Here is a 23,918-nt window from a genome sequence, read left to right as displayed (position 1 = left end):
AAGGATAAAGTTAGAAATGAATATGACATAAAAGTCATAAATAAAAAGCTGAACTTTTAAAAAAGAAATTACCTGCATTATAACACACCTATTTCATAAAAGGGAAAATATCCATATTCATGTTTGTCTATATTGTTTTCATATTAAATTCTATGCTCCTATAGGATAAGTACTATGTCCTATTACTAATATTTACCTCATTGCACTAGTATAAGTTTTATCAATCTTGTAGTCAAATACCTTTTTCCTTCCTTCTGAGAATCTATTAGGGCACAAAGGAATTAAAAAGTAATAAGCATTCATATGCTTGCAACTTGAGTGATATGTATTTAATTTAGATTTCAGGTTATTTTAGAGTTTGTAGTACAGAATTCTATATGTTGTAAGTGCTTAAAAATATCTGATTAAATTAAAAATGAAATAATGATGCAAAAAGATAGGTCTTCCATTAAAGATAAAAAAGAGATCACTGGAATGGGCTTATCAATTGCAGTAACAGACACAAAACATATTCAACAAGTCCAGAGTCTCAAAGAGCAACCAAATCTCTTTTTTTGTGTAGACAACATTAATCAAACTAATTAATATCTAGTATGTTCCTACCAGATTTGCCTTCTCATATGGACCATCTGTGTTCTTTATCTTCTTGATTTCTTTTTAACAAACAAAAAAGCATTCTGTTTAACCAAGTCAGCAGGGAAAATTTTCTTAAAGGAAAAGAACCTCTTTAAGCAACCAAAAAAGGATATCATGTACTGAAGCACCATAGGCTACATATTTGTCTAGTTTTTCTTATTAATGATATTCACACTACATCAAAGAATGCAAAATTATAAAAACTGAAGTTGAGACAAAATTTAAGATTCAGATACATTCTATTTAGGTGGGAAATACAAGCTTTCCTTACCTCATTATTTTATCTAGTTCTTCCTCTTCACTTTAAACAGACTTTTATGCATCTTTAAAGTGTTCTTTGTTGCAGCACCTGTGGTTACGATTCAGCCCTATGTAAAACAGAATAAATTCTATCACTCAAACACAGCATTAAGTTTCACGGGGGAAAATCACTCAGAAACAAAGTGGGCATTTTGGCTGAATAGTTTCCATTTTCTCTCTTGCCAAGCTTTTTTATAAGGGCTGTGGAAAAAAAAAGTTAGCAAAATTAATTAAGCATTAAGGGAACCAAAGCTTGGCCATCTATACTAGATAAAAAGCTAAAGACAATAAAAAGCAACATAATGGAATTAAAAATGTAAGCAGATGCTGGGATGCATAATTGAAACTAGAACTAGCACTTCATTATCTCTAACAAGTGCTAGATACAGAGTGGATAATTAAAATGTAAAATTTCAAAACCTCCTTTTACCCACGAATTTCGCCATCTTTTCCAACCCAAACTTTTATTATAGCTCAGCAGAAATAGCAAAAATCAATTGTGTAGACTAGTGGTCTTTAAAATTTAATGTTGTACAAATTTTCTGGGGTTTTTTTGGGAGGGGTGTTAACTTTCTATATCTTAAACTCCAACTTTTGAAGTAGCACTATACTGGGGCCCAAAGATGAGAGAGCAGACATTGAGTCTGCATATGACTGCACTTTTTTTCAACAAATCCCTAGCCATGTTTCAGAGATTCCACAGATTCTGTGAAACAAAAGTTTGAAAGTCATTTAATTAGAATTTCCCATTCTTTCTCTCACAAGAAGAGATCAATGAAAAGGCCTGAAAGTGAAAGAACCACAGGAAGAAGAAAGAGTTATAGACAATCTATGAATCTGACAATGAGTTACTGGACCTTGGGGGTTGAGTAAGTTCAGTAGATCAATAAAAAGTAATTAGTGCAAGTTAAGACTTATGTGTGTGCTAGAGCCATTCAGGACTAAGAAGCAGTTGAGCTTCTGGCTAATTCTATAGTTCTGTTTTAAGCTATGAATCTCCTCTGCTTTTTAATTATTTTACTAAGACCAGTAGTTCAAAATATAAAAAAAAAGAATTCCTCAACTTTTTTCCTTAAAATGTTTAAAGAAAAAAATACATAAGTCCTTGTGATTATACAATGCATCTTTCCCATAACTAAAACTACTAGCCGGCGTATATCACAATAGGAAAACCCTTTACACAAATGTAATAAAAATCAGAAGCTACAATTATTTTGATCTAAAAATTCATACTTATCTACTTCGATTTCATTAATGAAGACATTTAATCTAGATCTGACACTGTTATTCTTAACATACTTTTTTATAATAAAACTTTCAACGCTATACTCTATCATAACTGACAATTAGTATTATAGCTGGTTGATTAGAACATAATGCTAATGCCCAAAGCTATGGATTTTATCCCTCTGTGAACTAGCTTTGCTCTATTCTATGACTCCTGACTTACACCCTTAAGTGATTCAACCAGCTTGCAAATGCATGTTCATAAATAGGAGTAGGAGAAAGATTTATCCATCACCACTCCTGGAGAAACAGCAGACGTGGTTGAGGGTCAGTCATCAGCATTACCTTCATTTAGAAAAAAAGCATATTATTATTATTATTATTAATAAAGCACTTATACCTTCTTAAACAAGGTGTTTCTTTAAGCTGTAAGTTCCTTTCCAGATAAATAACATTAAAATGAGCTGAAGTGCTTTTTTTTAATTACAGGATGATAAAAGGAATTTTAATCAAGGTGCCCTATTTTAAAGTTTTAAATAAAGGCTTTTCACTAACTTTAAAAAATTGACAGATATTATTCTGTAGCCTGTGTAATTTTCTTAATATTGAGTATTAATTTGATGACAACATTTCAGACACACTCCGTGTATCAGTTTAGGGGCATAGAAGACATTTTCGAAAGAAATATAACAAAGGGAATGACCAAAAATCTAGAATCATAGAATGTTCGAGCTGAAAAGGACCTCAGGGATCATTTAATCCAACCCTCTCATTTTATAGATGAGTAAACAAAAGCCCAAAGAGATGACTTAATTTGTTCAAGGTCACACAAATAAATAGTGGCAAAGCCAGAATTTCAACAAGGTCTACTGACTCCTAAGTACAGTGCTCTTGCTACAGCTGTGATACCCTATAAGAAAATGATTGCAATTTAGTAATGCTTTCCTTGTTTAGTTGCTTTGAAAATTGTAATTTTCAGAAAATCATGTTTCTTTCATTTCCAAACAGAATTTAGAGAGTTTTTTTCACTTAAAGCATAAACTTTCAAACAAAACACAGATATCAATCAATTCCAGTCCCACATTTACTTATAAAGCAATCAATCAACTAGCAGGATAAATAAAATTACTTATGGCTCCTCCATTAAGGATAAAGCTTTACCAGTTTCAAAAAATGAAAGTGAAGCACCAATTCTTGTAACTGTTGGTGTAAGAAGGAACCCACTTGGGATCATCTGTCTTTGAGTTCTCCTGGCTGTAGCTAGGGTAGTAAAGGGATTTTCCCAATGCAGTAACATTACAAAGCACTTGAGTTCCAACAGCCACATGGTAACTATGACAGCAAATCCAGAGGTGCTTGTGAGGTCACAGAAAACCTATGATGTAACTTTTGTTTTCTTTGATATAATAATAATTTCCAACATTCACAGGCAGCTAGGTGGCACAGTGGATAGAGTGCTAAGCCTGGAGTCAGCAAAACTCATCCTTCTGAGTTCAAATTTGGTTTCAGACACTCACTAGCTGTGTGATTCTGGGCAAGTCACTTAACCCTGTTTGCCTCAGTTTCCTCAGGAAATGGTAAACCATTCCAGTATCTTCGCCAAGAAAACCACAAATGGGGTCACAAAGAATCAAACAGGAATGAAAAACAACTAAACAACAACAATCTTCATTCATTGCTTTCCATCCATTCACTGCATTTCCATTCTTTACAAAAATAATTTTTATATTCACCTCAGAATAATACAACATTAATTTCACGGAGAAGGAATAAGTATTTGATTTATACAGGGCTCTGGTGACAAGCGGGATAAGAACTTGGGCATTTCTAGTTCCATTTTATACTTAAATGGTTTTATTTACACTTTCCTCTGCTACTGACAGAGGCCATGAACTGCATGTAACTATTTACTAAATACTGAGGAGAATGATTGGTAGCACATCACATATAAACTAAGATCTCTCTCTAAAACAGTCCCACTTTGGGGAGGGGGAAGACCTAAGATGGCAAGAAAAGGCAGAAACTTGCCTGAAGTCTCCCAAATTCCCCTTGAAACAACTTTAAATAATTCCTCACAATGAATTCTGGAGCTGCAGAATCCACCAAAGGATGGGGTAAAAAAAAATTTTCCAGTCCAATAACTTTCCCCTCCAAGGATGATAGGAAAGGTCTATTACACTGGGGTGAGAATGGAGTGCAGGCCATGCCTCAGCAAATCAGCAACAGGTCTTGGGGGTGACTGAATCAGCAGCTGCAGTGATGGCTTCTGGACCTCTCAGCCCACAGAGAGCAAGTGAGTCAGACAACTGAACTGGTCAGAAGGAAAATAAAGAGGTCCTTTTCCTGGCATGGGGTACAGGACTCTTGCACGGCCTATATGCAAATCTAGGTGACAGTTCTAGGTTGCAGTCCCAGGGCAAGGAGGAGCACTAGCATACCACATATTGTGGCCACAGGGAAGTAGGAACCTGGTCACAGTTCCAAGGCAGGAAAGAGCGCTTGTGGTCACCAACAGACCAGAGCATAGGCCAGGAGAGGAATAAACACACCTCTCCTTAGATCATATCACCTGAGAAGAAATAAAAACATACAGACTTCCACAACTAGCTCTGAAAACAGCTGCACAAAAAAACCTTAAGCTTAGGACAGTGCCCCTTCCACCTTGGGAGTATAGCCCAACTTTAATATATAAAATTAAAAATCAAGAAATAGGCTGGAAAAAAGCAAAACAAGAACAAAAAGATGCTAACCATAGAAATTTACTGCGGTGATAGGGAAGATAAAAAAAACACAGAAGACAACAAAGTAAAAACTGCTACCTCCAAAACCTCAAAGAAAAATGTGAATTGGTATCAGCCTATGGGAGAACTCAAGAAGGATTTTAAAAGTCAAATAAGAGAGGTAGAGGAAAAACTGGGAAAAGAAATGAGAGTGATGCAAGAAAATCATGAAAAAAGAGGAAACAGTTTGGTAAAGGTTGCACAAAAAATACTTAAGAAAATAATACCTTAAAAGCCAGAATAGGCTAAATGGTAAAAGAGGCACACAAACCCACTGAAGAGAAAAGCACTTCAAAAACCCGAATTGGCTAATTGGAAAAATACATACAAAATTTTTTTAATTAGAAGAACCCCTTAAGAAGCAGAACTGGCCATGGAAAAGAATATATGAAAATTCACTGAAGAAAGGAACTTCTTAAAAGTAGAATTGGTCAAATGGAGAAGAAGGTACAAAAGCTCACTGAAGAAAGTAATTCCATAAAGATTAGAATTGGACAAATGGAAGCTAATGACTCCTTGAAATATCAAGAAATGATAAAACAAAATAAAAAGAATGAAAAATAGAAGGAAATGTGAAATATCTCATTGGAAAAACAAATGACCTGGAAAATAGATCCAGGAAAGATCATTTTAAAATTACTGGAATACCTGAGCGTCATGATCAAAAAAAGAACCTTGACATTATCTTTCAAGAAATAATCAAGGAAAACCGATACCCTGATATCCTAGAAACAGAGGACAAAATAGAAATTGAAAGAAGTCATCAATCACCTCCTGAAAGAGATTACAAAATGAAAACTCCCAGGAATATTATAGCCAAATTTCAGAGCTCCCAGGTCAAGGAGAAAATACTGCAAACAGCTAGAAAGAAACAATTCAAATATCATGGAATCACAGTCAGGATAACACAAGATTTAGCAGTTTCTACATTAAAGGATCAGAGGACTTGGAATATGATATTCCAGAGGAAAGGATATAAAATTCCTAGCAAAGGAGCTAGGATTACAACCAAGAATCACCTACCCTGCAAAACTGAGCATAATTCTTCAGGGGAAAAAATGGAAATTCAATGAAATAAAGGACTTTCAAGCATTCTTGATGAAAAGACCAGAGCTCAATAGCAAATGTGACTTTCAAATATAAGATTCAAGAGAAGCATGAAAAGCTAAACAGGAAAGAGAAATCAAAAGGGATTCAATAAGGTTAAACTGTTTATATCACTACATGGGAAGATGATACAACTGGTAACTCCTAAGGACTTTCTCATTATTTTTTTTCCCCATAGATTTATTAAACATTAATCTTTTACATATTTTGATGTGATGTCTGGTATATCTAGCTAATTCACTGATCTCTCCTTTTTGCCTATGAGAAGTTAATTTGTTTTACATTTTTTATTTAAAGTTTTGAGTTTCAAATTTCCCTCCCTCTGTCCCCACCCCCAACATGGTAAGCAATCAGATATAGTTATACATGTGCAATCATGTAAAACATTTCCATATTGGTCATTTTGTACAAGAAGACCTGAATAGAAGAAAAAAAGGAAAGTGAAAAATAGCATGTTTCAGTCTATATTTAACCAGTATCAGTTCTTTCTCTTGAGGAAGATAGTATGCTTCATCAATAATCCTTTGAGATTGTCTTGCATCACTGTATTGCTGAGAATACTTAGGTCATTCACAGTTCTTCATCATACAATATTGCTGTTACTGTATACAACGTTCTCCTAGTTCTGTTCACTTTACTAAGCACCAGTTCATGTAAGTCTTTCCAGATTTTTCTGAAATCATCTTGTCATTTCTTATAGCACAATAATATTCCATAACAATCATATACCAGAGCTTGCTAAGCCATTCTCCAATTGGTGGGGATCACTTAGATTTCCAATTCTTAGGCACCACAAAAAGAACTGCTATAAATATTTTTGTGCAAATAGATTCTTATCCCTTTTTTTGGATGTCTCTGGGATATAGACCTAGCAATGGTATTTCTGGATCAAAGGATATGCATAGTTTTATAGTCCTTTGGGCATAAGAACTTTCTCATTATTAAGGCAGAAAAAGTGTACATAGACAGAAGACTGTAATGGTAATTAAGGTGGGACTTTTTTTTTTTTTACTGTTTCCTCTTTTAGAATGCTAAAGTAATCAAGTGCTTTTCATTAAGTCTTACTATGTGCAAAGCCCCAGGCTCACACCCTTCTGCTGATTGGATATGAAGCCTTCAGGGCCCTAAGAAGGGTATATAAACTCAGAGGTTAGCATTTTGTTTGAGGCTCTCACTCACTGGAAGAGTGTTGGTGTGGAGACTCTTGGTAGCCACCGAGCCCCCTGGCTTTGAAGAAAACCCGGATGTTGGTGCTTCTCTTTTTGGTAGCTATGTATGTGATGTCTTGATTAGACAAAGCCTGTCTGTTGAATTGTGTTATTTGATTTGTTGATATTTTCTGTTTGTAATTTCTATTTGTACTTGCTCTGAAGTTAAGGGTGGTAGCTTTTCCTCCTGAACTAAGTGAATGATATATGTATGTTTGATTAAAGTGAGACTGTTAACCCCTTAAAGCTGCTTTCCTTAGAAAAGCAGATCAAAGAACCTGTGCTGGCAGCTCTTGTTGCTGGTCTTGTTGGGTCTTACACCTCAGCAACAGCTGCTAGCCACATTGTTGTTACAAGGACATGGGCATGAGTTGAATATGATGGGATAATATTTTTTAAAAAATTAATGAGTGAGAAAGAAAAATGCACTGGGAGAAAGGGAAAGGTAGAATGGGGTAAATTCTCTCACGTAAAAGAGGTGTAAAAAGAACTTTTAGAGTGGAGCGGAAGATGGGGAAGGTAAGGGGGAGCACTTGAACTTTACTTTCATCAGATCTGGCTCAAAGAGGGAATAGTGCACACACCCAGTTAACTAGGTATAGAAATATATCTTAACCTACAGGAAAGAAGGAGGGGAAGGGGAAAGGAGAAGGAGGGATGGCTGATAGAAGGAAGGACAGAAGAGGAGGCGAGGTAGTCAGAAGCAAAACACTTTTTTGGATGGACAGGGTGAAAGAAGAGAGTGAGTGTGGGATAAATTGGGGACACAGGATGAAGAGAAATACACAGTAATCATAACTGTGAAAAAATTTAATAAAATTCTCTGATAAAGAACTCATTTTTCAACTATAGAGAACTGTGTCAAATTTATAAAAATAAGAGCCCTTCCCCAAATGATAAATGGGCAAAGAATATGAAAAAAAGCAGTTTTCAGATGAAGTAATAAAGCTACTTATAATCACATGAAAAACATTCGAAATCACTACTGGGGTAGCTAGGTGGCACAATGAGTAGAGCACTGGAGTCAGGAGGACCTGAGTTCTAATGGAGCCTCAGACACTTGACACTTACTAGCTGTTATGACCTTGAGCAAGTCACTTAACCCCAACTGTCTGGCCTCCCCCTCCAAATAAATAAATCACTACTGATTAGAAAAATCCAAATTAAAACAACTCTGAGGTACCACCCTACACCTATCAGATTGAGTAATATGGCAGAAAAGGGAAATAACAAATGTTGGAGGGGAATGGGAAAATTAAGACACTACTGCACTGTTGGTGGAGTTTTGAACTTATTTAATCATTCTGTTTGAACTTATTTAATCATTCTGGAGAGCAATTCAGAACTATGGCCAAAGGGCTATAAAACTATGCATACCCTTTGACCCAGCAGTATCACTACTAGGTCTGTATCCCAAAGAGATAAAAAAACAAAAAGGAAAAGGACCTATATGTACAAAAATATTTATAGCAGCTCTTTTAGTGATGGCACAGTATCAGAAATTGAAGAGATGCCCCTCAGTGGGGAAATGGCTGAATAAGCTGTGGTGTATGATTGTGATGGAATGCTATTGTACTTTAAGAAATGAAATTTCTTAGCCCAGAAGCTGGATTCTTTGGGTTTATCAAAGAATAGATTGCTATAGTCGTTGACTACTGCATCTTATGTACCTAACCTATTCCACTGATCCACGACTCAGTTTCTTAGCCAGTACCAGGTAGTTTTGATGACTGCTGCTTTATAATACAATTTAATATCTGGTATGGCTAGGCCACCTTCCCTAGCATTTCTTTTCATTAATTCCCTAGATATTCTAGACCTCTTGTTCTTCCAGATGAATTCTGTTATTATTTTATCCAGCTCTGTAAAATAATTTTTGGTAGTTCGATGGGTATGGTGTTGAATAAATAAATTAATTTAGGTAAAATTGTCATTTTTATTATATTAGCTCAGCCTAACCATGAGCAACTGATATTTTTCCATTTATTTAGATCTGCCTTTATTTGTGGGAAAAGTGTTTCGTAATCATGTTCATATAGGCTCAGGTTTGTCTTGGCAGATAGACTCCCAAATATTTTATAGTGTCTACAGTAACTTTAAATGGAATTTCTCTTTCTATATCTTGTTGTTGGGCTGTTAGTAATGTATAGGAATGCCGAGGATTTATGTGGGTTTATTTTATATCCTGGAACTTTGCTAAAGTTGTTTATTATTTCAAGTAGTTTATTACTTGATTCTCTAAGTAAATCATCATATCACCTGCAAAAAGTGATAATTCACTATTTCACAAAAACTGCTGGGAAAATTGGAAAATGGTAGGGCAGAAACCGGGCATAGAACAATATCTTACACCATATACCAAAATAAAGTCAAAATGGGTTCATGATTTAGGAATAAAGGCCGATACTATAAGCAATTTGGGAGAGCAAGGAATAGTTTACCTATCAGATTTATGGAAAAGCAAAGAATTCATGATACAACAAGAGAGAGCATTACAAAATGTAAAATGGATAATTTTGATTATGTTAAATTGCAAAGTTTTTGTATAAAAAAAAGCCAATGCAGCAAAGATTAGGAGGGAAGCAGAAAACTGGGAGAAAATCTTTACAACCAATGTCTCTGATAAAGGCCTCATCTCTAAAATATACAGGGAACTGAGCCAAATTTATAGGAATACAAGTCATTCCCCAATTGAGAAATGGTCAAAGGGTATGAACAGGCAGTTTTCAGAGGAAGAAATTAAAGATATCTATAGACATATGAAAAAATGCTCTAAATCACTACTGATTACAGAAATGCAAATCAAAACAACTCTTAGGTACCACATCTCTCCTGTCAGATTGGCTAAAATGACAAAACAGGAAAATGATAAATGCTGGAGAGGATGTGGGAAAATTGGAACACTGTTACATTGCTGGTGGAATTGTGAACTGATCCAGCCATTCTGGAGAGCAATTTGGAACTATGCTGTGTTGGTAAGCAAAATGGGCTCTTAGCACTTAGTTGACTTTTGTTTCCTTTGAGTAATTCAGTGTATTTCATTGAGCCTTACTAGGTGCTAAGCCCCAGGCCCAAACCCCTATTACGTATAAAACCTATGTGGGTATGGATTGGTAACTAAGGTGGGGCCCAAGGTGGGGCTAACTCAGGGGAGGGCCTAGTTTACACATGAGTTTGAGTGACATGTTTGGGACATCAGAGGCTTTTAGACCACATGGGTTTAAGTCGCCTCTTTGTGACGATTCTAGGTTACGTGGGTGAGTCGCATGTGTGACTCACCCTGGACCCTGAAAAAGATATAAAACCAGGGGTTGGCTTCCTCTTCTTTGGAGCTCTTACCCACAGCAGTGGTGGCGCGAGTGACTCTGGGCCAGCCCTCCTTATGAGCTCCCGGGCTGAACCTAGATGTTGGTAGCTATGAATCTGTATTTGGTCTGTCTGTCGATGTTTGTAATTTGTTTAGGGCTCTCTCTTGTGCTGGTGTACTGATGTGGAGACTCCGGGCAGCTGTAGCTAAGGGCCTTCCAGCTTGTAAACCCAGATGCTGAGACTCTGTTAAACTCTGGTAACTATGTATTGGGATTTGAATCAAACAAGGTCTGCTTGTTGATGTTTGTACTTTGTTTGTATTTTGCTCTGAAGTTCAGGGTGCTGGCTTTTTCCCCTGAACTAAGTGAATGATATTTGTATGCTGAATTAAAGTAAGCTCGTCAACCCCTTAACGTAGCTTTCTTTAGTTAAGCAGATCAAAAGAACTTGTGCTTTTGCAGCATGCTGGTAGCATTCTTGTTGTTGGGCTTGGGTTGGTCTTATACCCCCACAACAGCTGCTAGCCGGATTGTTGAAACATATGCCCAAAGGGGTATAAAAATGTTCATACCCTTTGACCCAGCAATACCACTTCTAGGGTTGTATCCCAAAGAGATCGCACAAGTGGGAAAAGGACCCATATGTACAAAAATATTTACAGTGGCTCTTTTTGTAGTAGCTAAGAATTGGAAATCAAGGGGATGCCCATCAATTGGGGAATGGTGAACAAATTTTAGTATATGAATGTAATGGAATACTATTGTGCTATAAGAAATGGAGAAGATACGGACTTCATAATAACCTGGAAAAACCTACATGATATAATGCTGAGTGAACAGAACAGAACTAGGAGAATATTATACACAACCACAGATATATGGATTCTGTGAGGACTAACCTTGATAGACCTCGCTCTTCTCAGCAATACAAGGTTCAAAGACAACAGCAAAGGACTCATGAGGGAGAGAGCAACCTACATCCAGAGAAAGAACTATGGAGACTGAATGCAGATTGAGGCAAACTATTTGCTCTCCTTTTTCTTTTCTCTTGTTGTTTTTTCTCTTGTGTTTTTGGTTTTGTTTTGTTTTGTTTTGTTTTGTTTTGTTTCTTCTTTCTCATGATTCATTCCATGGTAATAATTCTTCTTTACAACTTGACTATTGTGTAAATAAGTTCAATGCGAAGTTATATGTAGAAGATATATCAGATTCCATGCCGTCTTGGTGGGGGAAGAAAATCTGGAACTCAAAATCATGCGGAACTGAATGTTGTAAACTAAAAATAAAAAATCTTAATATAAAAAATTTAAAAAAATAATTAAAAAAAGAAATGACAAGCAGGATGCTCTCAGAAAAGCTTGGAAAGACTTACATGAACTGATGCAAAGTGAAATCTCATCTATTCTCAGTAATAAAATAACCCAAGACAATTCTGAAGGACTTATGATGAAAACTGCTATCCATTTCCAGAGAAAAAAACTGATAGAGTCTGAATGCAGATCGAAGCATACTTTTTTTTATTTTATTTTTCTTAGTTTTTTTTTTCCTTTTGTCTGTTTTCTTTCCCAACGTGACTAATATGGAAATATATTTTGCATGACTGCACATGTATAACCTATACCAAATTGCTTGCTTTCTCAGTTGGGGGAAGGGGAAGGAGGGGGAGAATTTGGAACTCAAAATTTTTAAAAAATGAATGTTAAAAATTATTTTTACATGTAATTAGGGAAAAATGAAATATTAAATAAAAAATAGAATAGTCCCAACCAACCTTTTAGTATCAGATCTTAAACTATATTATGAATCATTAATCATCAAAGCTATTTGTAGTAGTTAAAATAGAAAAGTAGATCAATAAACCTGATTAGATAAGCACAAGCCAGAAAAAAAATTAAACACAGCAGCCTAGAGACAGACAGACTCTAAAAGTAAAAAGATATTAAGAGTTTTCAGAAGAAGAAATACAAAAGATCAATAGCTACATGAAAAAAATTATCCAGTCACTAAAAATAAATGCAAATTAAACTAAGTGTGAGGTTTCATCTCACATCCATCAAATTAGTAAAGATGATAAAAACTGAGAATAATAAAGATTGGAGAGGTTATAGGAAGACAGGTACACGAATACCCTCTTACTCAAACTGCAAATTATCCCAACTATTCTAGAAAACATTTCAAAAACACATGGGTGAAGTCACTAGGCTGTTCATACCCTCTGATCCAGAGATCCCACTAATGGGCATAGAAAGTAATGTTCCATATATATACCACATGGATTTTTGTGGTAGCATAAAGCTGGAAGCAAAGATGCCACTTATTAAATGGGAAATGGTTAAGAAAATTTTGAGAACACTAATACAATGGATTTTTTTGATGTAATAATGGGATAATGGAATTACTACAGCAAAAGAATATGCTAATATGAAGAATTCAGAGAAATATGAAAAGACTCTTAGGAAATTATGAAGAACCATCAGAACAATATATAAATCAATCACTATAACATAAATGAAAGCAAAGCTAAAAGGCAGAAGAATGCAAATTTAAATGATCAATGTTGGTTCTATAGAACAGAGGATATAACATACACCCTTGCATTGTCAGTCTTAGTTACTTTGTCAGTCTTATCATACTTGTTTCTTTTGTTCCAGGACTCATTGGGTAGAAAAAGGCATCAATAAAAGTTTTGAAGTCTCAATGCAAGAATGCTGAATATTGGGGCAGCTAGGTGACACAGTGAGTAGAGCACTGGTCCTGGAGTCTGGAGGACCTGAGTTCAAATCTGGCCTCAGACACTTGACACATGCACTAGCTGTGTGACCTTGGGTAAGTCACTTAACCCCAATTGCCCTGCCAAAAAGCAAAAAAAAAAAAGAATGCTGAATATGAATATGAAAAATTAGTTAAAGTTTAACTAGGGGAATAGCCTCAGAATACTTCATAAATAGAGGTAGCAGAGGCATGGTAGCCATAAAAAGATAAGCTACTAATATATTCATTATTTCCTCCAAAAATCATGGTTAAATTAGATTAAATTGCCTAAGACTGACATTTAGGATTGCCTTCAACCATGAACTACTCTAAACTAGCAGCAATAGGCATTTCTTCTTAAGAAAAACACTGTTTGAAGTTATAAGTATACCTTGGGCATTATCTGCTCTGTACATATAACAAATATCAAGATAATTTTGGACAAGGTGTAGTAATGTAGGGATAAAATTCTAGTTAAGAAAAAATAAGGATAGGAAGTCAGGACAGAAATTTAAAAAGATGTAAAAAATCTTCAGAGAAATAGAGAATGAAATTATACATCTCATGAAGGAAACACAGGGTTATTAAATAAGGCTGAAGGGTGGCTAGAATTTTTTTGCTTCTTATACCCTGAGCTGAATTTTCAAATAGTTACCTTTTTACATGTGGATCAATGGATATTTACCATCCAAGAGAATCACAATGTATAAAGAACAATCAACAAACAGATATAGGAGCCAGTATAGTAATGTGGAAAGAACAATGACTCTGGAGATGAGTACCTGGGTTCAAATCTCACTGTGTGAGCTGTGTGACCCCTGGATGGACAAAGTCATTTAACTTCCCTAGGCCTCAGTTTCCTCATCTGTAAAATTTGAGTACTGAATTAGATTATTTCTGAGGTCCCTTGAAGCGCTAAATGCATGATCTTTAATTCACAATCCAGTTGAATTTCAACTGGAAAATAGTATCTGATTTTAAAATAAACTACTTGCAGTATCTATAAAAGCCCAATCCAATAACTAAAAGCCAATTATACTTATTTTGACAGCCATGATAATGCTGAAGAGAGCAAAACAAAAGCCAAAAACAAAACAACTCACCACATATACTTAACACTATACTCATATGAATAAAATCTCTCTGAACAAGACCACATATTTTTTCCCTAAGTCAAAGAAGTCTGCTCTACTTATTATCTGAGTGAGGGTATCTTCATTAAAACGAAGTATAATAAATAAGTGTATTTACCTTTTTAAGTGGAATTGGCCTTTGTCAGAGGCGGCCTGGGAATAATCCCTACACATTCTAAAAGAGGAGTTTGAGATGAAGACTATAGGTAGAGAGTCTTTTTTACCTGGAGAATTGATTTTCTTGAATACTAAAAAGGAACATCCCCCTTGTACCTTTCTTCCCTTGGTGGGGATTAATGATGTCAGTTGGAATATATGCTTTAAAATCTCCTATTGCAAAACTGTCATTTTAGAAAGTCTCAAGGGAAACTACATGAGCCAATTAGAATAATTTGTGAAGCTAGTAGAGGGTTAGTTTGAACTACAAGCAGTGCCCAGAAAAGAGAAATGGTGACAGTTTAAGCTCTGCACCTGTCAGCCAGCTATCCATACAGAAATGAGGCAGCAGCCACATGCTATACAAGGCAGAAAACCAGAATCAGCTGATAAGAATAGGCACTAAGAAGTCAGCTTATTAAGGCTATATGGCTGTTGTGGAGGAAGAGTCTGAGCACCAGACTGTACCAGCCACAAGCATTATTTCAATAAATAGGCCAGTACAAGGGAAGGAACTTGCAATCTTGGATGTAACAAAAGCCCAACTAGACACCAAAAACTGCCAATGAAAAAGCACAGGTGGCTACTTTTTATGCTGATGACAACTAGATTAGATACGATAGGAATTCATCCTCTAAGGGCTTTTTATTCTTGTACCCATCATCATTTTATTTTCTTTTCCTCATCTCCTATCACTCAGATACCTTCTCTCACTTCTCCTCCTTCACCCGTTTGACATGATGAGAGGCCTTACTACTATCAAGGCTAACTCCTCTACTTGTTAAAGTGATCCCATTCCATCTCCTCTCTTCCAACACAATACCTCCTCTGTCATCCATACTCTTTCACTTATTTTTAGTCTCTCCCCATTGGCTCATTTCCTGCTGCCTACAAACACACCCATGTTTAGTCTACCCTGAAAAATCCTCACTTGATCCTTTCACCTCTGCTATCATTCTTTATCTCTTCTACTCTTTGCAGCTAAACTCCTTGAAAAGCCCCTCTACAACTGGTGCTGCCATTTTCTCTCACTGTCTTCTTAACCTCTTACAATCTAGCTTCTGATCTTATCACCCCCCACATCTGCTCTCTCTAAAATCACTAATGGTCTCAGCTGCTGAATCCAAGGGCCTCCTTCTCCTCAACCCTCCTTGCAGCCTTCAGCGCTGTTCATCACTCTCTTGTCTCTCTAGATTTTTGGGACACCACTCCCTCAAAGTTTTTCTGTTACCTATCCAACCTCTCCCTCTGTCTCTTTTGCTGGATCCTCCTCCTATAATGGAGAAGGACTGGGAAAAGCTTCCTGTAGAAGGGATTTCAGTTGGGACTTCAAGGAAGCTGGAGAAGCTAATAGGTGGGGATGAAGAGGAAGAGAATTCTAGGGATGGGGGACAGCCAGAGAAAATGCCCAGAGCCATGAGAGTCTTATTCATGAAACAGTTTGGAGGCATGATCTGGGGGAGAATCCAGTATTTAAACCAGCTCAGAAAGAATATTTTCATATATACAGCTGAACACAAAAAAAAACAGATTCTATAGGAAACTGCGATTCCTCATCTTATACTACTTGCTTTTTATTCCATTACTTCAGTCACACTGCTCTCTGTTGATTCTTCTACCTGTTTAACTACTCTTCCTCATTCTCCTTTCCTGATCATCATTTATCTCCCACCCATGGGTAGGTGTCTCTCAAAGGTCTGTCTTCCATCCGCATCTCTTTCTACACTACCATCAGTTCACATGTTCAATTTTCATCTTTATGCAGATGACTACCAAATCTCTCTATCTACCCTGAATCTCTCTCCTGAACACTACTCTCACATCACCGACTATGCGCTGGACATCTCTACCTGGCTGTCTCACTGGTATTTCAAACCTAATATTATGGTAATCATTATATTCCTCTAAACCAGACCCTCCTCTTAACAGCTATGCTTCTGTGGAGGAAACTACCATCTGTCCAGTCATTTTGTTTTAAAACATTGGTCATCTTTGATTCTTCATCCTCTAACTAACCAGTTTCTAAGTCTTGTAAACTTTATCTCAACACCCTTCATGCCAACCCCCTTTTATATACTCACAAGATCCTTATCAGCCTTCACTTGGGCTGCTGTAATAGCCTCCTAACTGGTCTCCCTTATTTCGAGTCTCTCCCTTCTCCCCATCCTCTGCACTGATGCCAAACTAGTAATCCTAAAAGACAAGTCTAACTATGTCACTCCCCTGCTCAAAAAGCTTCAGTGTCCCTAGTGTCTTTAGGATAAAATACAAACTCCTCAGCTTGGCATTCTTGAAAACCTGACTCCTATCTACCTTTACAGACTTATTTCATATTACCTCCCTTCGAACACTCTACACTTTGACAAAAATGCCTACTAGCTGTTCCCGGAACTGGACACTCCAATCAATCAACAAACATTTATTAAGTGCCTATGTGTCAGGCAATGCGGATATAAAGACAGAAAAGAAAAAGTCCTGCCCTCACAGAGCTTATATTTTACTGGGGGTTACAACATGTGTGTGTGTGTAAGTGTGTGTGTATGTATGATACACAAAATACATGCAAGATAAATGACAGCAAAGTACTAAGCTGTGGAACCAGGAAAGGCTTTATGATGAGGGTGGCTTGAGCTGAGTTTTGATGGAAATCAGATGCTAGTTAGAAGGCAGGTACAGGGAGCCATATATGAGAAATAGTAAAAAGGCTAGGAAAAGAATGCATTATCAAAGGGAATAATATGTTATAAGGCTAGATAAGTAGGTTGGGGTCAGGTTATGAAGAGCTTTTAAAATATAAAACACAAGAGTTTGGAGAAAAGAGGTCTAGAGCAGGAAGGGATCCAGAATTCATCTGGTCCAACCCCCTCCTTTTACACATGAAGAAACTGATGAAGGTGAGAGTCTGGAGAAGTGACATTTGAACTCAGGTCCTCTGAATCTAGAGCCATAACTCTTTCCACTGTACCACACTGCCTCCTAGAGGTGATAAGAGCCACTGGAATTTACTGCACAAGTGAGTGACATGACCTGAACTTTTAGGAAAACAGCTTTAGCAGTAATGTGGAGGACAGATTGGAGAGAGGAGTGGTTTGAGGCAGGAACTCAATTAAGAAGTTGTTACAATAGTCCAGATGAGATAAAGGTCTGAACTAGGGTGGTAACTATGTGCGTAGAGAAAAAAATGTGGAAAATATTGTGGAGGTAAATTGGACAAAACATCGCAACTCACTGGATGTATGGGAGTAGGGAGAATGAGAAGCTGAGGATGGATCTGAGGTTGTGGATTTGTGTGACAGCAGTGCCCACCTGCCATGGGGGCATGAACCCCTCACTTCACTTCTTGAAGGACTTAGCCCAGTGCCAGGCACATAGGAGGCACTATACAAATGCTTATTTCCTCTTTTCCTCTGTCCTCTCCTCCATAAAATGAATTCTTCCTTCATCAGCATGAGGCACTACCATTCCATGTCCAAGATCTCAACTCTCTCTGAGATATTTAGCCTAAGCTTTAATCACTTGTTAAATAGCCTTGTTCTCAGTTTCCATTGGATTGTCTAGTCAGGGTTGGGTAACCTGCAGCCTCAAGGACACCCCTGGTAGGTTACATGCACTCAGGAACAAGTCTTAAGTGCAGGGAGATAGTTTGGCTGGGGGTAGAGCAGACTGCTAGGTAACCAGAGAGAAAAGACACAACTTCAGTAGTTTGTAAGCATAGCTCAGAACCAACTAAGAATAATTCCCAAATAATGCAAGGGCAGAGCATCTATCATACCACATGTATATGAAGAATATTGTGAGAACTGGATACATTTTAAGCACCCAGATATGCGGCTTATAAAAGTTTTTATAAAAGGGAAATGTTTTTGAAATGGTATAGAAATTTCTTTAGATATTACTCTTATGAACCAATTAACTAGAGAATTTTCCCTCTTACTCTTTCCCCACATGCTCCTATTCTTTTGCTGGGGACAGGAAAAGATAAATTTTTGAAGTGGGAAGAGAAATTGCAGGAAAATAGAAAGTTTCATACCTAACAATTTTAAAAGAAAATGAGAAGTTTTTCACATTGAATATTCAAATGGATCTGTGTTCTCATCACTGTGGACACTGCCTCCACCAATGGAGATTGGAACCTACCATGCTTGCCAGTCCTATGTGATTCTTATCTGTATCTTTTTGCAAGCTCACCACTGGAGACTCGCCCAACATGCTGGAGACTTTCCTTAAGTTCTCATGACATTGCAATGTTAACAACGGAGCAAAAATCAGAAAAATTTTAAATAATGGAAAAGGATTCAGTATAGACTTTTTTTTTTTTTGCTAATTGTTTTATAACCACAACAAACTAGTACATAGGATGCCCTGTACAACAACAACACAATAAAGGCTTAAAGCTCGAGGTGTTCCCATGGCAACGCTGAAGATAGTTCAGTTTCTGGTATTTGGAATTTAGGCTGCAGTCCTTGTGATTTGGATGGCTCTCGGGGCAGGAGGCACAGGCCATGCTCTAACCAGACTTGAACAGGAGAATGGCGACCTGGCCCAGGTAGAAGTAGATGAAGTGCTTTGTCTCGTGCGTCACGTAGCTGCCGAAGTTTCTCCCCACAATGCAGTGCCAGGTGGGGTTATACTTCTTGTCAAACTCCTTCTTGATATGGGCTGCGATGTCCTTCTCTATGTTATACTTCTCCAGGGCCTGGGTGGCACACTCCACCGAGTCCTGCTGCATCTCCTCTGACATGTCCGCATTTTTGATTACGGCCTTGCGGTCACACATGGTTACCGCGGGTCGGTGGCGCTGGCGGCTGCGACGGGTCCCGGCGGGAGGGGGCGGCGGCGGCGCGGCTCAGGCACTCTGTCCGACCCGGCAGGTGCTTTCACTGCCTAAGCCGTTGCGCATCTAAGCCAGTATAGACTTTATTACTGATTGGTGAGAAGTATGACTTGATGCATTTGGCCTTAGCTCCCTCATCTTTTAAGGTCCCTCCAATCTCTAACACTCTATGGTTTTATGGGTTTATATCCAGAAAAGTTGAAGAACATTAATGACCAGAGGAGCAATGATAAATTTTTAGATGAAAACTTTCCCGGATATGTTGTATGCAAATATACTTATAGTGGTTTTCATTTTATTTAGTAAAGACTAGGTTCATCAACCATTTCACAAGTTCCTGAGCTAAACAATAGTGTTAAATCTAATGAGGAAAAAGAATGTTGGCATGCCAAGCTCAATTATGTATAAGTTTAAGTAAATATCACAGAAATATATGTTTAATATTTTTAAGTAAATGGTTAATATCCCAGAACATTTTTCTTTCTGATCAGAATGTTTTGAGAACATTTTGAAATAATTTTCCAGAACTCTTGCTCTGTCCAGTTCTCCTACACTAAATGTTTAACTGTAGGATACACTTTATATACCAGGAACAATATCATATCTTCTCAACTGCCTCTAACAAAATATGAGTAATTTTCCTCAAACATAATTTAATACTTGCTTGTACAAAAGCATAAGTTTAACTTTAAAAATTTTAAGCTTTTGAGGGGGCGGAGCCAAGATGGCATCTGGAAAGCAAGGACTAGAGTGAGCTCCCCTCCAAGTTCCTCCAAAAACCTATAAAAAATGGCTTTGAACCAATTCTAGAACTAAAGAACCCACAAAATAGTAGAGGGAAACAGGGCTCCAGCCAGGACAACCTGGATGGTTGCTGGGTGAGGTCTATGGCGCATGGAGCTGGGAGCAGAGCGGAGCCCAGTGTAGACTGTGCAGACCAACCAGACCAGGAGCCAGGCAGAGCAGGCCCTAGCGCCCTGAATCAGTGAGCTGTGGCAGTTGCCAGACTTCTCAACCAACAAACACCAAAGACAACAGAACCCATGAAATAGCAGAGGGAAGCAGGGCTCTAACCCAGGACAGCCTGGATGGTCTCTGGGTGAGGTCTATCGGGCATAGAGCTGGGAGCAGAGCAGAGCCCAGCGTGGGCAGCACGGACCAACCAGACCAGGAGCCGGGCGGAGCATGCCCTAGCGCCCTGAATCAGTGAGCTGCGGCAGTTACCAGACTTCTCAACCAACAAACACCAAAGACAACAAAGAAGGTTAGTGGGGAAAGCTGCTGGGGACAGGGTGATAGAGTTCGGGGTTCAGCCACCACCCCAGGGTGGCAGAGGTGGGGCAGCTACAGAACTACAGCTGCAGTTGCTTCCGGCCTCAGACCCACCTGGTAGGAGGAATTCAGTGGTGTATCAGAGCCGGAGTGCAGAGCCTGCTGAAGATCTGAGTCCAGTCCGGGTTGGGGGTTCTTGGGGAAGGAAGAGTGCTGGTGTGGCAGAGCTGGCTGTATAGAAATAGCTCTGAAAATAATGGTGCATCCCCTCAAGCTTGGAACAAAGTACTCTTTACTCTGCAAGCAGTCATACCCTGACACAAAACTCAAGGGTCAAGTAAGTTGGCTGGGAACATGGCCAGGCAGCAAAAACGCACCCAGATTCAGTCTCAGACCTTGGAATCTTTCTTTGGTGACAAAGAAGACCAAAACATACAGCCAGAAGAAGTCAACAAAGTCAAAGAGCCTACAACAAAAGCCTCCAAGAAAAACATGAACCGGTCTCAGGCCATGCAAGAGCTCAAAAAGGATTTGGAAAAGCAAGTTAGAGAAGTAGAGGAAAAAATTGGGAAGAGAAATGAGAAGGATGCAAGAAAACCATGAAAAACAAGTCAATGACTTGCTAAAGGAGACCCAAAAAAATACTGAAAAAAATACTGAAAAAAACAACACCTTAAAAAATAGACTAACTCAAATGGCAAAAGAGCTCCAAAAAGCCAATGAGGAGAAGAATGCCTTGAAAGGCAGAATTAGCCAAATGGAAAAGGAGGTCCAAAAGACCACTGAAGAAAATACTACCTTAAAAATTAGATTGGAACAAGTGGAAGCTAGTGATGAGAAATCAGGATATTATAAAACAGAACCAAAGGAATGAAAAAATGGAAGACAATGTCAAATATCTCATTAGAAAAACCACTGACCTGAAAAATAGATCCAGGAGAGATAATTTAAAAATTATTGTACTACCTGAAAGCCATGATCAAAAAAGAGCCTAGATATCACCTTTCAAGAAATTATCAAGGAGAACTGCCCTGATATTCTAGAGCCACAGGGCAAAACAGAAATTGAAAGAATCCATCGATCGCCTCCTCAAATAGATCCCAAAAAGAAATCTCCTAGAAATATTGTCACCAAATTCCAGAGCTCCCACATCAAGGAGAAAGTAATGCAAGCAGCCAGAAAGAAACAATTTGAGTATTGTGGAAACACAATCAGAATAACTCAAGATCTAGCAGCTTCTACATTAAGAGATCAAAGGGCTTGGAATACAATATTCCAGAGGTCAATGGAGCTAGGATTAAAACCAAGAATCACCTACCCAGCAAAACTGACTATCATGCTCCAAGGCAAAATATGGACTTTCAATAAAATAGAGGACTTTCAAGCTTTCTCAGTGAAAAGACCAGAGCTGAATAGAAAATATGACTTTCAAACACAAGAATCAAGAGAAGCATGAAAAGGTAATCAAGAAAAAGAAATTGCAAGGGACTTACTAAAGTTGAACTGTTTTGTTTACATTCCTACATAGAAAGATGATGTGTATGATTCATGAGACCTCGGTATTAGAGTAGCTGAAGGGAATATGCATATATGTATGTGTGTATATATATGTATATATATGTATATGTGTGTGTGCATGTATGTTTATATGTATGGGTGTGTGTATATATATATATCTATATATATATATATATAGATATAGATATATATATATATATATATATAGATATAGATATATATATATATATATATAGAGAGAGAGAGAGAGAGAGAGAGAGAGAGAGAGAGAGAGAGAGAGGGCACAGGGCGAGTTGAAGATGAAGGGATGATATCTAAAAGAAATAAAATCAAATTAAGGGATGAGAGAGGAATATATTAAGAGAGGGAGAGATAGAATGGGGCAAATTATCTCACATAAAAGTGGCAAGAAAAAGCAGTTCTGTAGGAAGAGAAGAGAAGGCAGGTGAGGGGGAATGAGTAAATCTTGCTCTCATCAGATGTGACGTGAGGAGGGAATACCATACATACTCAATTGGGTATCTTACCCCACAGGAAAGAAGAAGGAAGAAGATAAAAAAGGGGGGGTGATAGAAGGGAGGGCAGATGGGGGAGGAGGTAATCAAAAACAAACACTTTCGAAAAGGAACAGGGTCAAGGGAGAAAATTGGATTAAGAGGGATAGGTTAGGAAGGAGGAAAATATAGTTAGTCTTTCACAGCATGAGTATTGTGGAAGGGTTATACATAATGATACGCATGTGGCCTATGTTGAATTGCTTGACTTCTTAGGGAGGGTGGGTGGGAAGGGAAGAGGGGAGGGAATTTGGAACTCAAAGTTTTAAAAACAGATTTTCAAAAACAAAAAAAAAAGTTTTTGCATGCAACTGGGAAATAAGATACACAGACAATGGGGCGTAGAAATTTATCTTGCCCTACAAGAAAGGAAGGGAAAAGGGGATGGGAGGGGATTGGGGTGACAGAAGGGAGGGATGACCAGGGAACAGGGCAACCAGAATATATGCCATCTTGGAGTGGGGGGGAGGGTAGAAATGGGGAGAAAATTTGTAATTCAAACTCTTGTGAAAATCAATGCTGAAAACTAAATATAATAAATAAATTAAATTTAAAAAAATTTTAAGCTTTTGAAAGCTGAAGTTTAAATGCCTTCAAAGCCATACAATCTGGCGTATTCTTCAAAAAATAAATACAACTTACCTATGGCCATCTCTAAACGGTGGTCAACTATCATCAAAAATATCTTTTCCATTACAGGGGCATGTGGTAAATCAAAGAATTTTGTTGTTTCCAATGAAAACTTCAGCAGTATCAGTACTATTTTTCATTAACATTTCCTAGAAAAAGGACGATTTTAATCAGCTAGAAAGTAACATAGGCACTGAAATATTTTATTTCATTAAAGGATGAGTTCCTCTCAACAATGACTAACAGTAGCTGGATAAACTAAGAAAGGCATGCTGAAACTTCCTAATAGAAGCACAACAAAATAGCAGCTGAGGACAAACGAAAATTTCTTATCTCACCTTGATCTGTCACTATTACTAAAAAAAAAAGCTACTCTTTCAAAGTCAGGTACAGTACTTTTGAGGACCAACAATGTGCCAGGACCATATCAGAAACTAGAAGAGATACAAAAATAGTATATGGCATAGCCCCTTGTAATCAATGAACTTATGGTCTAGTTAAAGA

At 37.6% G+C, this 23,918-nt stretch overlaps 2 protein-coding genes across 2 annotated transcripts in view; both read right to left on the bottom strand.

Moving 5' to 3' along the window:
* ZHX3 (zinc fingers and homeoboxes 3) overlaps positions 1 to 23,918 on the bottom strand; it is a 167,185-nt gene that overhangs the window by 85,128 nt on the left and 58,139 nt on the right. Inside the window, exons 4-5 of the mRNA XM_036748116.1 lie at positions 23,427 to 23,563; positions 908 to 1,004 (exon numbers count right to left, since the gene is read on the bottom strand). The gene's annotated coding sequence lies outside the window, so the exon portion shown is untranslated. The remainder of the gene's footprint in view (positions 1 to 907; positions 1,005 to 23,426; positions 23,564 to 23,918) is intronic.
* On the bottom strand, positions 18,913 to 19,502 carry LOC118840767 (dynein light chain 1, cytoplasmic). Its single transcript, XM_036748118.1, has one exon. It carries the CDS (start codon positions 19,381 to 19,383, stop codon positions 19,114 to 19,116), a length of 270 nt encoding a protein of 89 aa, XP_036604013.1. The 5' UTR covers positions 19,384 to 19,502; the 3' UTR covers positions 18,913 to 19,113.

This window comes from Trichosurus vulpecula, chromosome 3, assembly GCF_011100635.1.
Source record: "Trichosurus vulpecula isolate mTriVul1 chromosome 3, mTriVul1.pri, whole genome shotgun sequence".
Lineage (NCBI taxonomy): Eukaryota > Metazoa > Chordata > Mammalia > Diprotodontia > Phalangeridae > Trichosurus > Trichosurus vulpecula.
This window is presented reverse-complemented; position numbering and strand designations above follow the sequence as displayed.

What these genes read in the sequence shown, in the direction of transcription:
- LOC118840767 (XM_036748118.1), bottom strand. Translation starts at nt 19,383, where the DNA reads ATGTGTGACCGCAAGGCCGTAATCAAAAATGCGGACATGTCAGAGGAG.